This window comes from Halichoeres trimaculatus, unplaced genomic scaffold, assembly GCF_033239565.1.
Source record: "Halichoeres trimaculatus isolate MK-OKI-2021-1 unplaced genomic scaffold, fHalTri1.1 fHalTri1_scaffold_10, whole genome shotgun sequence".
Taxonomy (NCBI): Eukaryota; Metazoa; Chordata; class Actinopteri; order Labriformes; family Labridae; genus Halichoeres; species Halichoeres trimaculatus.
This window is the reverse complement of record NW_027437187.1, coordinates 2,805,082-2,820,751: the sequence shown is the minus strand read 5'-3', so window position 1 is coordinate 2,820,751 and position 15,670 is coordinate 2,805,082. Positions and strand designations below refer to the sequence as shown.

Below are 15,670 nucleotides of genomic sequence, written 5' to 3'. Positions count from 1 at the left end.
CACTTCTTTAGAAATGTCACCCCAGAATCTTTTCATCAGTTTACACTGACAGAACTAGTGATCATAGGTTCCTACCTCTCTTCTACATTTATTACATAGGGGAGAGGTCTGGGAGTCCATTTTATTTAGTCTATAAGGGGTTATATGAGTCCATTGCATGTGAACATTGATCTGACTACCTTAATGGCTTCATTTCAGTCATCCTTATTATAAACTGTGTCAAGATCCCCCTCCCATCTCTGTGCAACGTCTCTGAGGTCACCTGGACTAAGAGAGTAAAGCAATGTGCAGAAAGCAGAGATAAAATGTGTGATATTTTACATTCAACAAGGAATTTCTCAATCTCATTGACGTGACTAAAGCAGAGGGAGGAAAATGTGTAGAGCCAACAAATTGATGGATCTGGAGAAAACCACAGGAGTGACCTTTGGGGAGACTGAATTGGATTGTAGTCGTTGAAATGTCATGTGCACATCAAAAGGGGGGGTCAGAACTGGGGTGCAGTCCCTTCCATACAGATTCTTTGCCACAAGTCTTAGCAGGGCTTTGATTCATGATGAACATGTAACCACTCCCACAGGAAATGAGCATGTCAGGCCCACTTGGAATAATAGATGTTTGATAAAGCTAGACCACCTCCATCAGCAGGAAGCTGTAGGGTTTTCATTTCCTGTCGTGGTGTCTTTCCATGCCAAATTAATCTCGAGAAGGCTCTTTCTAAATCAGCTGGAGCTTTCTTTGATAACCATAGAGGCAACATTCAAAGAGGATATAAAAGCCGTGAAAAAATGTTATTTTAATGTCCCATGAGAGATAAGAGAAGATCACAGCATCTCTCCAGGTCCCTTTTCTTATTGAGAGTTGGAGATAAGTTAAGTTTCCATAGCTCTGCCAGGTTTGGAGAAACAATGATCCCAATGTAGGTGAAGCCATTTGGGGAACATGCCAAGGGACAGCTGGAGGGCAAATTAAAGTTACCTAACAGCATAGCTTCCAATTTATCAAAATGTATTTAATAACCTGAGAAGGAGTTAAAATCATGAATAGTGGACAGGGTAGCTGGTCCTGATATTTTGGGTTTGTTAAAAACAACAAGATGTCATCAACGTACAGAGCTTTTTTATGGACTTTGCCTCAAATCGTCACACCGTGCATGTCTTGTTGTGATCTACTGACCTCAGCTAAAGTCTCAAGTGCAAGGGCATAGTAGCAGGGATAGAGGACAACCCTGCCTGGTCCCTCTATGTATTGTAGAAGGTGGTGATCTGTGTCATGTTCCTGAGAGGAAGGAGAACTAATGTGTGTCCTGTGCTGTGAAGCTTGTTGTAATGACTGAACATGTTGTGTTTGTGTGAAGGTGGGGGCTCTGCTATGGATCAGTGTGAGGATGGAGAGGAGGGAGCCCCTCCCTCTAGAACCCTCCCTCTGTGTGGGGACAAGGAGAGCCAGACCAGAGCTCAGAGGTGAGACCAGGATCTCTAACAGTCCAGGACTCTTCTCCATGTCAGAGCTCAGCACTCACATCACTGTGTGTGTGTGTGTGTGTGTGTGTGTGTGTGTGTGTGTGTGTGTGTGTGTGTGTGTGTGTGTGTGTGTCAGAGTGTCCCCCCCCAAAAAATAGCCACACCCCCTGTGTCCAACTTTTATCTTTAAAACTCAGTGAAACTTTTTACTAAACTTTAAGTGTTCTCTATTTTTCACTGTTTATGATTCTTTCAGTATCAAAGATAAGAGACATGGACCTGGATCTGAACCTGCTCCCAGCTTAGTGTCCTTACAGAGTGATCGGTCTATGGGTCGGCTTTATGACTTCAGATCAGTCCATCAGTCTGATGGTCCAAAGTAATAATCTCTCTCAGTGTTTTTATCAGAATTCAAACTTCAGAAAAGTTTGTGGTAAATTTCAGCAGAACTCAAACCTGAGAGATTTTCAGTTTTCATGTTTATTCATCAGTGTTTGTGATTCTGTCAGGGTCAAACACCAGAGACCAGACTCTCCTGGACCTGGACCCAGCTGTGTGTCCTTAAAGAGTGATGGGTCTATGTGGGAACCTATAGATTTTAAATCAGCAGGGCTTTGTGTTGATGAAAGGTGAGTCTGTCTAAGGTTACTTCCTGTTGTTGTGTGTGAAACATCTGATCCTAACTGTGCTTGGTGTTTTCTCTGTGAAGGTGAACATGTTTCAGTCTTTGTCTTTCTATCAGGATCCAACAGCAGTAAACAGGACTGGAGGCAGAAAGACCTGGACTCAGCATGTCTCTTCATGTGTGTCCTGTGTTTGTAGGAGGATCCAGCAGATAGAGTCTATCACATGAACACTGTGTGTCATTCTGTTCGAAACACTCCATGATCTTCTGTTTGTTCCACAGAGTTCAGAGATCAGAGGCTCCCATTGGTCAGTCTGCCCAGCAGCATCACACACAGCTGGATGACTCCATATTGATGGTGTGTAAATGTCCAAACACAGCTCCTCCTGACAATCAGAGCACACACTCATTCTGTTTGAGCTTTCTGAAGAGTTTCCTGATCACACTGCAAACATCATCTCTGCCTGAATTCTCTTCACACTCAGTGTTTGACTGATTGAATGAAGCCGCACATTTCTGAGCTGCTCACACTCACAGGTCACAGGTCAGAGGTCAGAGGTCATGCTGGATGCTGATCTCACACAGACTCAGACTTTGTCAGCAGAGAGCAGAGTTGACAAACTGAGTCCAGTTTGAGCTTTAAACAACACAAAGACTTTGCTTCATGTTAATGACAGCTGCTGCTTTCAGCTTCATTCTAAGAAACACATCAGCTCTAAAGTCACTGCAGACTTTTTCTGGATGAAAGCACACCAGGAGATTTCTCCATCATCAGGTTCATTCCACAGAAACTTGACTTGTAGAAGACAGGAGCATCCACAGACTAAGAGGTGGAGCAGCTTTGTGATCCAGTCTCCATGCTGGACTCTGCAGACCAGCAGGCTTTCTGTCTGTCACACATGATCTGATCTGACCTTCTACAAGTTCAACCTGACATTTTCTTCTGTTCCAGCTGCTCCAGGAGAACATCATCAGCTTCATAAAGAGAGAGCTGAAGAAGATCCAGAGAGCTCTGAGTCCAGATTACCCAGAATGCTTTGAGAGTCAGAGCGAGGATGAGGATAAAGAGCAGAGGAGGAGCAGAGAGGCGTTCCTGAAGATCACTCTGCACTTCCTGAGGAGAATGAAGCAGGAGGAGCTGGCTGACTGTCTGCAGAGCAGTAAGAGGATTTGAACACATTGAACATGATGGAAAGAGGAAATGGAGACAACATGGGAGAGGTTTACATTTCAAACTCTGCTCTGAATATGACGCTCACATTTGGATCACATCTATGAGCTGTGACAAACTGTTCACAACTGATGAGCTGAAGAGGTTTCAGAGAGGAGCCAAATCAAATCCTTCCTGATGTCAGAAAGTAGAAACTCATCAGACTGATTGTAGCTTCGCATCATTCATTTCATTTCTGTTTTCTTCTTTCAGGAGCTGTTGTTGCAGAGTGCAGACGTAAAGTGAAGTCTGGGCTGAAGGAGAAGTTCCAGTGTGTGTTTGAGGGGATCTCTAAAGCAGGAAAGCCAACCCTTCTGAACCAGATCTACACAGAGCTCTACATCACAGAGGGAGGGACTGGAGAGGTCAATGAGGAACATGAGGTCAGACAGATTGAAGCAGCATCCAGGACACCAGACAGAGCAGAAACTAGCATCAGACAAGAAGACATCTTTAAAGGCCCACCTGGAAGACAGGAACCAATCAGAAGAGTGATGACAAAGGGAGTGGCTGGCATCGGGAAAACAGTCTTAACACAGAAGTTCACTCTGGACTGGGCTGAAGACAAAAGCAACCAGGACATCCAGTTCACATTTCCATTCTCTTTCAGAGAGCTGAATGTGCTGAAAGACAGAAAGTTCAGCTTGGTGGAACTGGTTCATCACTTCTTTCCTCAAACCAAAGAAGCAGGACTCTGCAGGTTTGAAGAGTTCCAGGTCCTCTTCATCTTTGACGGTCTGGATGAGTGTCGACTTCCTCTGGACTTCCACAACAACCAGGTCCTGACTGATGGTACAGAGTCCACCTCAGTGGATGTGCTGCTGACAAACCTCATCAGGGGGAACCTGCTTCCCTCTGCTCGCCTCTGGATAACCACACGACCTGCAGCAGCCAATCAGATCCCTCCTGACTGTGTTGACATGGTGACAGAGGTCAGAGGGTTCAGTGACCCTCAGAAAGAGGAGTACTTCAGGAAGAGATCCAGAGATGAGGAGCAGACCAGCACCATCATCTCCCACATCAAGACCTCCAGAAGCCTCCACATCATGTGCCACATCCCGGTCTTCTGCTGGATCACTGCCACAGTTCTGGAGGACCTGCTGAAGACCAGAGAGGGGGGACAGCTGCCCAGGACCCTGACTCAGATGTACATCCACTTCCTGGTGGTTCAGTCCAAAGTGAAGAGCATCAAGTTTGATGGAGGAGCTGAGACTGATCCTCTCTGGAGTCCAGAGAGCTGGAAGATGATCAAGTCTCTGGGAAAACTGGCTTTTGAGCAGCTGCAGAAAGGAAACCTGATCTTCTATGAATCAGACCTGACCGAGTGTGGCATCGACATCAGAGCAGCCTCAGTGTACTCAGGAGTGTTCACACAGATCTTTAGAGAGGAGAGAGGACTGTACCAGGACAAGGTGTTCTGCTTCATTCATCTGAGCATTCAGGAGTTTCTGGCTGCTCTTCACGTCCATCTGACCTTCACCAAGTCTGGACTCAACCTGATGGAACAACAACAAACAGCATCATGGGAGTCTAAACTATTCAGAGTCAAACCTAAACTGAAACACCTCCATCAGAGTGCTGTGGACAAGGCCTTACAGAGTCCAAACGGACACCTGGACTTGTTCCTGCGCTTCCTCCTGGGTCTCTCTCTGCAGACCAATCAGAGTCTCCTGAGAGGTCTGCTGACACAGACAGGAAGTGACCCACAGACCAATCAGAAAACAGTCCAGTTCATCAAGAAGAAGCTCAGAGAGGATGTGTCTGCAGAGAAAAGCATCAACCTGTTCCACTGTCTGAATGAACTGAATGATCGTTCTCTAGAGGAGCAGATCCAACAGACCCTGACATCAGGACGTCTCTCCACAGATCGACTGTCTCCTGCTCAGTGGTCAGCTCTGGTCTTCATCTTACTGTCCTCAGACAAAGATCTGGACCTGTTTGACCTGAAGAAATACTCTGCTTCAGAGGAGGCTCTTCTGAGGCTGCTGCCAGTGATCAGAGCCTCCAACAAAGCTGTGTAGGTGGATCAATGACAGATTCAAAACATGTTGTTCATGACATATGAAACATTGAGTCTGAACTAAAAACTGATTCTTCTCCAGGCTGAGTGGATGTAAGCTGTCAGAGAGAAGCTGTGAAGCTCTGTCCTCAGTCCTCAGCTCACAGTCCTCCAGTCTGAGAGACCTGGACCTGAGTAACAACGACCTGAAGGATTCAGGAGTGGAGCTGCTGTCTGCTGGTCTGAAGAGTCCACAATGTAAACTGGAAACCCTCAGGTCAGTGCGAAGCTTCAGGTGAAATCTTACACTGTCACACAATGAGCCTAGTTTACTTAATTGTCTAAAATGTGCATTTATTTACGGTCCTTTAAGTATTATTAAGCATTTATTAATGCCCCTCAAACTGCCTGCATGGAAGCTTCTTCTGCTGTGTGTGAAAGCTTTCTTTGTTTCTTTATTGAGAAAGTCAATTGTGCTAGGGCTCAAATCTCTCTTTCTGTGTATGACCCCTCAGTCTCTGTCCCCTGCTCTGCTGTCTCTGAGCAGTTTGAGCCTGTTACTCTGCCCTTTCTTCAAGGGATTGTGGGTCATTTAAAGCCCTCAGGCTCTTCAAGAGATGCTGTACCCCCACGTTTATTTAAGGAGGTTTTTTCCACTGTAGGGCCATCTGCTATGGCACTTATTAATAGCAGTCTATCCTCAGGTGTGGTCCCTAATTTGCTAAATCATGCAGTAGTTCAACCTGTGCTTAAAAAACCTGGTCTTGACTCCACAGTTCTTTCTAACTTCAGGCCAATCTCAAAACTGCCTTTTCTTGCAAAAATTCTGGATAAGATAGTTCACATTCAATTCATGGTCATTCTGGAAGAACACAATATTTCAGAGGTTTTCCAATCCGGTTTTAAATCCCTTCACAGCACCGAGTCAGCTCTTTTAAGAGTTTTTAATGATATACTCTTAGCTCCTGACTCTGGTGACTGAGTTGTCCTTGTTCTTTTAGATTTAACTGCTGCATTTGATACTGTGGATCACGATATCTTGATTTCTTGCCTGGAGCATTGGGTCGGCATTAGGGCCATAGCACTTGACTGGTTTAGGTCTTACTTGACTGATCGCACTTTCTCTGTCAGCCTTGGTGATGCTGTATCCCCTTCCTCTGCTCCTTTCTTGTGTGGAGTTCCACAGGGCTCAGTCCTGGGCCGTCTCCCCTTTTCTCTCTATCTGCTTCCCTTAGGATCTATACTCAGAAAGCATGGTATTGCTTTCCACTGTTATGCGGATGACAGTCAGATTTATGTCCCCCTCAAGAAGAATAATGAGCACTGTCTTCAACTGTTGTTTGAATGCCTTGACGACATAAAAGCCTGGATGGGTCTTAATTGTTTACATTTTAATGATAAAAAGACTGAGGTGATGGTTTTTGGTGGTATGACTGAGACCCCCCCCTGTAGATCTGGGTTCCCTGGCCCAGTACAACAAACAGACCATCACAAACCTGGGGGTTAAAATGGATCCTGATTTTAAACTTGACGAGCAGATTAAGGCTGTTGTGAGATCCAGCTTTTTCCATTTGAGGCAGCTGGCCAAAATTAAGCCAATTCTTTCAAAACAGCATTTTGAATCAGTAATCCACGCCTTTATTTTATTTATTTATTTATTTATTTGTTGGTTTTTAAAGAGAGGACAGCACATATTAATGAACATTTTTACAAATGGAAATATGCCAGATTATAGCCTTGGGCTAATTTCCATCTGCAGACCCCCTGGCAGGTTGATGGTAGCAAAAACAAACAAGACACTGCAAACTAAATACAGAAGACAAGTAGACAGAACAGTAGACAAGTATAAAAAGAAACAGAAACATACATGTTGCACATCCTCACATCCCAGAGTCCATCAGGCAATTAGCAAATGAAACTTCCATTGCACCAACCCCTATGGCACTTCACGTCATTGCACAGATTTACATTACGCAGACCCAGTTCATATTGCACAAAATCCCACTGCACTGATCATTGCACCTGTCTATATTGCACAAATCCCAATTGCACTGACTATTATTGCACCAGTTTACATTGCACAAATCCCTATTGCACTGAATATTATTGCACCAGTTTATATTGCACAAATCCCTATTGCACCAACATGAGAAACTTATAAGTCACACATGCTCACATAACTGCGTTTCTCTCAGCCACAGTTTTAGGTGTTTCTTGAAACCTTGAAGCCTTTGTGACCACTCAGCTGGATTACTGCAACGCTTTGTATGTGGGGGTTAGTGGGTCCTCCATCGCCCGTCTACAGACTGTACAAAATGCAGCTGCACGTCTTTTAACTGACACTCGTAAATATGAGCACATTACCCCTGTTTTAGCCTCACTTCACTGGCTGCCCATAAAATTTAGGATCGATTTTAAAATTCTTATATTTGTTTTTAAATCTCTCCATGGTCTCACTCTGCCCTACCTCTCTGAGCTTCTGCAACCTCACTCACCTTCCCGTTGTCTCAGGTCAGCCGATCAGCTTCTCCTGAAGGTCCCTAAGGCATGTGGAAGCTCAGAGGGGACCGTGCCATTGCTGTCGCAGCCCCAAAACTCTGAAACGGGCTGCCTCATAGCATTAAACAGGCCCTGTCTCTGCCTATTTTTAAATCCCTTCCTAAGACCCACTTTTTCTCCCTGACCTTTGAAGCACAGTAGCTGGCGATTGTTTTATTTATTTTTATTAATTTTATTTATTTTATTTGGCTTCTTCTGTGTTTTTTATCCATTTTAAATTTGTTTTATGTATTTTATATTGCTCCTTGTCCTTGACAAATTCATTTTACTTATGTTTTATGTCTATTCTTTTATCTTGTATGTTATTCACTCTCTTGTACAGCACTTTGTTTTAACTATGGTTTTTTTTCAAAGTGCTTAACAAATAAAGTTGGATTGGATTGGATTGGATTGGATTTATTAGCAGGTCTTGACATTTGGTTTCTATTGTTAGCTCACAGAAAAATCAGTTTTATCAAGTACAGCAGCTAGGGTTATTTATTGAAATTTAACCAAAAGATGTATGGATCCTTCTTATTGAAAAAAGAAAATAAAAAAAAAAGGAAAGCAGATCTGACATATCTCTGGTGTCCTCTCAGGTTTTCTGGATGTAAGCTGTCAGAGAGAAGCTGTGAAGCTCTGTCCTCAGTCCTCAGCTCACAGTCCTCCAGTCTGAGAGACCTGGACCTGAGTAACAACGACCTGAAGGATTCAGGAGTGGAGCTGCTGTCTGCTGGTCTGAAGAGTCCACAATGTAAACTGGAAACTCTCAGGTCAGTGTGAAGCTTAATGTAAGATCTTACACGGTTGAGAAAAACAAAACCTGAATTTATGAGAATAGTGCTCCACCTGACTCAAAGGTTTCTTCAATAATCAAGAAAGACAGAAAAAGTTGGTATGTTCAGTGAATCCTCTAAAGACTGCCTGATAAAATAAAAATCACAGTCAGGCACTGCAATAAATGGATATTATTTTGATTCAATGCAAAATAATGTTGTTTTCAGTCACTTTAACAAAAACATAAGGGTTTGACAGATCTCTGATGTCCTCTCAGGTTTTCTGGATGTAAGCTGTCAGAGAGAAGCTGTGAAGCTCTGTCCTCAGTCCTCAGCTCACAGTCCTCCAGTCTGAGAGACCTGGACCTGAGTAACAACGACCTGAAGGATTCAGGAGTGGAGCTGCTGTCTGCTGGTCTGAAGAGTCCACAATGTAAACTGGAAACTTTCAGGTCAGTGAGAACCTTTTTTTTTTTTTCTCCCCTTGTCCTGTTCAGCATCACGACAACAGAATTATGGTCTGGCTGCCATATTGTGCAGAACACATTTGCTTTTCCAAAGGGAGCTGTTAGTGTATAAGGCTCCCCTTGAGTGTTAAAATTATACTCTTTATTAGTGTTTTTGATATATAGATATTTTATACATAAATAAACACACACACACACACACACACACACACACACATATATATATAAATATATATATATATATATATATATATATATATATATATATATATATATATATATATATATATATAAATATATATATATGTGTATGTATATATATATAAATACATATATATATATGCATATATATATATGCATATATATATATATGCATATATATATATATATGCATATATATGTATATTTATATACCCATACATGTATCCATACAGTTTCCCTCCCGTATGTTGCCAAGTTTGAAGATTACTGCTTAACTAGATCAAGGTGATATCAGGAAAGAAACAGTGATAAAGGGAGAGAGTGTAGATAAGAGACTAGACAGGGGGGGAGAGAGAGACAACAAAACAACAGTAGAGAGCAACCACAACAACTGAACAAATGACTACAGACAGGAGAAACAAATAACCAGCTACTGAGCCTGAAAGGAGACAGTATCCTGGGGTCTTTGACATCATAATCACAAGAAGCACCTGTGGAGTAATGAACTGGAGAAATCATGAGTAGCAGTGAGCACAACAACGGCAATTGTAAAAAGGTACATATACGTATATAGAAATATACACAGAAGCATCTACTCACCTACACATAAAGGTCTACAGGTGGCAGTACAGAATATTGGGTTTGATTTAGGTCAGGTGATCATGCCAAGGTGTGATCATGCAGATGTGGCCCTGCTGCTCCCAGAGGCCAAACACGCACTGAGATGGCCCTCATCCCCGAGCATCTAGCAGCCACCACAGAGCACAGAGCCCAGACAGACCGCCTCGCAGACAGCAGCACGCCAATCCAGGAGGAGGCAAGGAGGGGGCATCCCGGGAAGGCTAGAGGCAGGCCCCCCCACTGCGGAGGGAGGACCCCAGGGGGCCAGGGACTGGGGTCTGCAGGCCCCCCTAGACGCAGGGCCCCTGATCGAGTGCAGGGGGTAGGACCCGGGGTCACCTGTGCCCAAGGGCCACTCACCCCCGAGGAGGGAGGGTTCCGCCAGGTCCCCGGGAGGATGGACCCAGCCCAGGCCACCACCTATCGCGAGTCGGTGCCAGCCCCCAGCGCAACCGGCCAGACACCGGGGACCACACAAGTCCTCTCCCCAAAAACCCAGTGTCCTCCGTACACAATCCCCTGTACCAACCCACCCCTATCCCCCTCTCATCTGTACCCTAGCTCACCAGCCCACCAGTGAGAAGCTAAAAGTAAAATCCTCCATGATTAGTAAAATCTTAACCAGTTTAAACTGAATAAATGCTCCACTCGACTCAAAGGTTGTTTCAAATAATTAGGAAACACAGGAGAAGTTGGTATGTTCAGTGAATCTTTTTTAAGACTGCCTGTTGAAATAAGAATGACAGTCAGTACTGCACTGCAAATAAATAAATATTGTTTAAAATAAATTGCAAACTAACATAGTTTTGAGTCATTTATACAAGAACATGAGGTTTGACAGATCTCTGATGTCCTCTCAGGTTTTCTAGATGTAAGCTGTCAAAGAGAAGCTGTGAAGCTCTGTCCTCAGTCCTCAGCTCACAGTCCTCCAGTCTGAGAGACCTGGACCTGAGTAACAACGACCTGAGGGATTCAGGAGTGGAGCTGCTGTCTGCTGGTCTGAAGAGTCCACAATGTAAACTGGAAACTCTCAGGTCAGGTTTCAGGTTATATTAATGAAAGTGGTCAAACTGGTTCACTTTTCCTCACAGTCTGATTTTCTTCTCTACCTCCAGTCTGTCAGGATGTCTGATCACAGAGAGAGGCTGTGCTTCTCTGGCCTCAGCTCTGAGATCCAACCCCTCCCACCTGAGAGAGCTGGACCTGAGCTACAACCATCCAGGAGACTCAGGAGTGGAGCTGCTGTCTGCTGGACTGGAGGATCCACTCTGCAGACTGGACACACTGAGGTAAAACCAGACAACAAGAGCTCAAAGACTGAATGTGAAAAAGAAAACATCTCATTTCACAAAAAGATCCAGGGGGTATTGCACAAAACAGGATCAGGGATTAAGTAAATATTGGTTATCCTGGATAAACTTAGCTTCAAGTTCAAGCAGGCCAAGTTAATGCTGGACAAGTAACCATGGTGTTTTAGTCTCTGCAGCTAGCCTGCTCCAGACCAGGCTAACAACCAGGATCAGATTAATCCTGAGGTGGCTCTGCTGTCAGTACTGTTAGAAATGAGTGTGTTTTACAGCATCTTCATGGTTTTTATACACGTTACATCATTGAATCATCCTGCATCCAAACATTATAACTGTAGTCTTTTCATTTGCCCGTACTTTAAGTATTTTTTATTTGCACAGACTATTTAAAGACAAAAATCACATATAAAAAGTAGTGCTGTCAGGCGATTTAAAAAAAATTTCTAATTAGTTACAGGATTTGTTATTAATTAATCTAATTAATCGCATTTTAATCTCATATCTGCCTAAGGTCCCAAAATAAAGAATTTGAATTCCAGGACATTAAAACTACATTAAAAGATGTTAAAAAACATTTAAAATAAGGTGGAAATATATGCAACATATTTTTAGGTACCCTGAGGCATAAGGAACAAATGAAAAAAGTGTTATGGTTCTATCTTTACAATAACTACACATTCCTGCACCTAAGATAAGCCGATTTGAGTGTTAGGACGGGTTTTGCTTCTGTCACATTTTCACTCGATGTGGACTCAATTTCCACTGCAATATGAACTTCTATACTTCTACTACTTCTAACTGTGAGGAACTATGTACAAAACACTCAATTCAAGTCTTGGATCAAAGAAAAGTGAAGTATTTTCAGTTTCACATGCTCTGAACACACAAACTGTTGCTCATTGGTGCAGAGCAGCCCAAAGCTGAAACATGACACTAAGAAGATGGAAGCAAATTTTCAAAGAATTCTTTAGATTTAAAAACAGGGCAAATATCGATCATTCAGGGCATGTCCAAAGCAGTAAAAATTGTAGAATTATCTGTTTTTTACAGAACTGAGCTAGTTTTCTGCAGATTTTCAAAAAGGATGTGTGAATAAACGAGATGTGGACAGCGGTCCCCCAAAAATCCCTCTCGCTTCCCCCCCGGTTTAAAGCACGTTGCTGACGTCACGTGTGATACATTCAGGGACTGTCGGAAATTTGAAAATCTGAAGAGAACACCACTTTTTTCAAGTAGGACAAACGGTTTGTAAATGCTAGACATTTAAAAATTAGTGCGTCTTTGAACCCGATCCCTTTGGGGTCCAGATTAATCTGCGTTAATTTTCATAACGCATTAATTTGCGGTGTAATTAATTAATCTAACTACGGCGTTAAAATGACAGCCCTTAAAAAAAAGACAAAATATTTGCACAATTAAAATAAGAAGACAGTTTACTTTAAATCTTTAAATCTTTTCTTCATGAAGGATGATGGATGAAACAGAACTCAAGATGGAAAAACTGATTCAACAGATAAAACTGACACAGAGTAGATTTGTTCTTTGAACTTCATGATACTCTACATAAGTAACATGCACTTCCATGGCCACATTAAGGCAAACAACAAACACAAATTTCTACTGTTAATGTTTTGACTTAAAGTCATGAGCTCTGTAACCTTTAACTGTGGTTATGCCAGCTCCTGTGGAGCACACTTTATTCATTGTACATGTTACTTACACATCAAGCCAGTCCTCTTTTGTTTGACAGACTTTCTTCCTCTCCTTTTTATCAGCGTTGATGTTGCCTTTTTTCATGCTTTGTCTCTCATTTCTTTAAATTGCTGAAGAAACAGCTCTTTTGTGGAGCAGGTGTGAAGAACGACGCGCGTCCTTGTTCCATTTTCCATCGGTGATTCTGTGATTGATCTCGTGGTCTTCTTGAGAAAGCCGTGAACTCACACTTATCCCAACGATCCACACCTGGCTTGACTGAGCCGCTTCATTTCATCCTGGCTTGACAAACGTGAAACCAGTTAATCCAAGACAGCACCAACAAGGCTCAGTCAAGCTGCGCCTGCTCATTTCTCCTGGATGTCTTTATCCAACTTTTGTGCAATACCCCTCTGGTTTGTTCAATCCTCCTCATGATCATCTTTCATGATCAGCTGATTGATCAGGTAAACTACAGCTGTCCTGTCTTCTTACAGTGACATTAACACATCAGATTTCTGACAGTTTCTACGTTTAGAGAGAATTCTGACTGAAGCAGCTTTTCTGTCAGCATCCAGAGTAAAGGCTGTGAATTCAGATACATGAGGACTCTGATAAATGTTGACACCATACGTCTCTGTGAAATGTTCTCTGAAGTTTCATTTGATGCTGTGAAAAACCTCCTCATGTAACACACTCTCCTGTGTGTTGACTCCAGCATCACTTCACCTCTCTGATGGTTGTGTTCTCTACAGAAAAAGTCCCATCTGACTGATCATCCACTAATGTTGTGAGTGAACATGAAGAAGGCAGATGTTACATGGTCAGAACATCAGGCTGATTGAAAACATGGAGAAACACACAGACCTAATCTCTAGGAGACAGTGTGGTCTGATCAAATGAATCTGATCAAATATTATACAAACTCATTTTTCCTCCTGACACAGAAAAAGAGCAGACTACTTTAAAGAGACAGAACAAAGGGAGAGCAAGAATTGGCCTTACTCATTTCAGAGAGGACATGAGAAGCAGAACATGGACTTTATGGATCCAAAGAGCAACAGGCAGCCTTTGCTTTTTGACTCTTTCTGTTCTTCTTTTCCTCCAGGATCTCCACACTGTCAGAAAAAGGGACAGAGTGATGGAGACAGTTGGTTCAGAGGAGTTTCAGCCTGTTTCTCTGTCACAGGGACAAACTGAGGATCACTGCTTCATGTTGAGCAGCAGTTAGGACTCATGTTGGACAGAAAATCACTCTGACTGTGTTTCTTCCTCCAGGGTGGACCATGGTGGACAGCAGTGGTTAAAACCTGGTGTGAAGAAGTGTAAGTGTGGAATCAGTTTGACTCCTGATGAGCAAACAGCAGACTGTCAGCTAACAAAGAATGAAGCCTTCAGGTGTGTCTGATGATAAACTGCTGCTGTGTTGTGTCTTTTTCTCTCCATCAGATTTCAGTGAACTCACTCTGGACTCAAACACAGCCCACAGAAAGCTCAGACTGTCTGAAAACAACAGGGAGGTGACATACATGAGAGAGGATCAGTCATATCCTGATCATCCAGACAGATTTGATTTCTATCATCAGCTGCTGTGTAGAGATGGTCTGACTGGTCGCTGTTACTGGGAGGTGGAGTGGACAGGAGAGGTTGAGATATCAGTGAGTTACAGAGGAATCAGAAGGAAAGGAAGAAGTAATGACTGTGGGTTTGGGTTCAGTGATCAGTCCTGGAGTCTGATCTGCTCTGATAAATGTTACTATGTCTGGCACAATAAGACAATAACAGACCTCCCTCTGTCCTCGTCCTCTGACTCTGGCAGAGTAGCCGTGTATGTGGACTGTCCTGCTGGCACTCTGTCCTTCTACAGAGTCTCCTCTGACTCACTGATTCACCTCCACACCTTCAGGACCACCTTCACTGAACCTCTCTATCCTGGCTTTAGGTTGTGGTTTCCTGGTTCCTCAGTGAGTCTGTGTTGAGTGTAGGACTGAGAGTCTCCTCCTCTCTACACAAACACAAAGAGCTGCTGAAGAACAGTTTAGCCTCTGCACTAACACAAACTTCAGCTGATTCTTTGACTCTTTCTATCCTGTCACATCAGTCTGAATGTCTGTGATCAAAGAGCAGGACTCAGTGGAAAACTGGCTCACTGAACTGGACTTATTTACATCTCTATGGTGAAAAAATCCGGCCTCATTCAGACTGTTTTTCTTCAAAGTGTTGATGAGAAAGTTTGTCAGAGACGTCTGAGTCTGATTCATGAAAGTGTTCTTCACCTGCAGAGTTGTTCTCACCTGTGTTTAAACCGATGAAAGCCATGTCCTCATGAGACTGAGACAAAAAGAGCTGGAGCTGAATGAACGGCTCTCACTGGGTGATTTGAAGCTGATGGAGAACAATCTAGAAGCAGAGACATGGGGCTGCAGGTCGTCTGCTGGATGTTATTGATTTGGACAAACACTTCCTGTTTGATTCTGTGATGTGATGTCTTTAAATGTTTCATATACATTGACTTTGTACTGTGTGTACATTTTGTTTCATAATGAAGTGATTAAATAGTTTGATTATCAAATTAAAGACATGAGATTATTGCTGATCACAAAAGTGGGGCCCTGGCCTCCAAAGGGGGTCAGGATTAGCCAGAGATGATGATCTGGTTTCAGAATGAACACAATGTGATGGTGAATGTATTTATAAAGCTGTAGCTTTAACTTGCTCCATGTTAAAGTGTTAGCTAAGTGCATTTGGATTAAATGTCAACATTAGCTTTT

The 15,670-nt window shown here is 43.0% G+C and overlaps 1 protein-coding gene across 1 annotated transcript; it reads left to right on the top strand.

Annotated features, from left to right (window-relative positions):
• The first annotated feature begins 3,162 nt into the window (after positions 1–3,162).
• On the top strand, positions 3,163–14,878 carry LOC141796320 (NLR family CARD domain-containing protein 3-like). The gene is made up of 9 exons (XM_074677359.1): positions 3,163–3,248; positions 3,512–5,315; positions 5,401–5,574; positions 8,435–8,608; positions 8,890–9,063; positions 10,761–10,934; positions 11,016–11,189; positions 14,178–14,224; positions 14,349–14,878. The coding sequence occupies exons 1-9, from the start codon at positions 3,212–3,214 to the stop codon at positions 14,876–14,878; spliced, it is 3,288 nt and encodes a 1,095-aa protein (XP_074533460.1). The 5' UTR covers positions 3,163–3,211.
• The last annotated feature ends 792 nt before the right edge of the window (positions 14,879–15,670 follow it).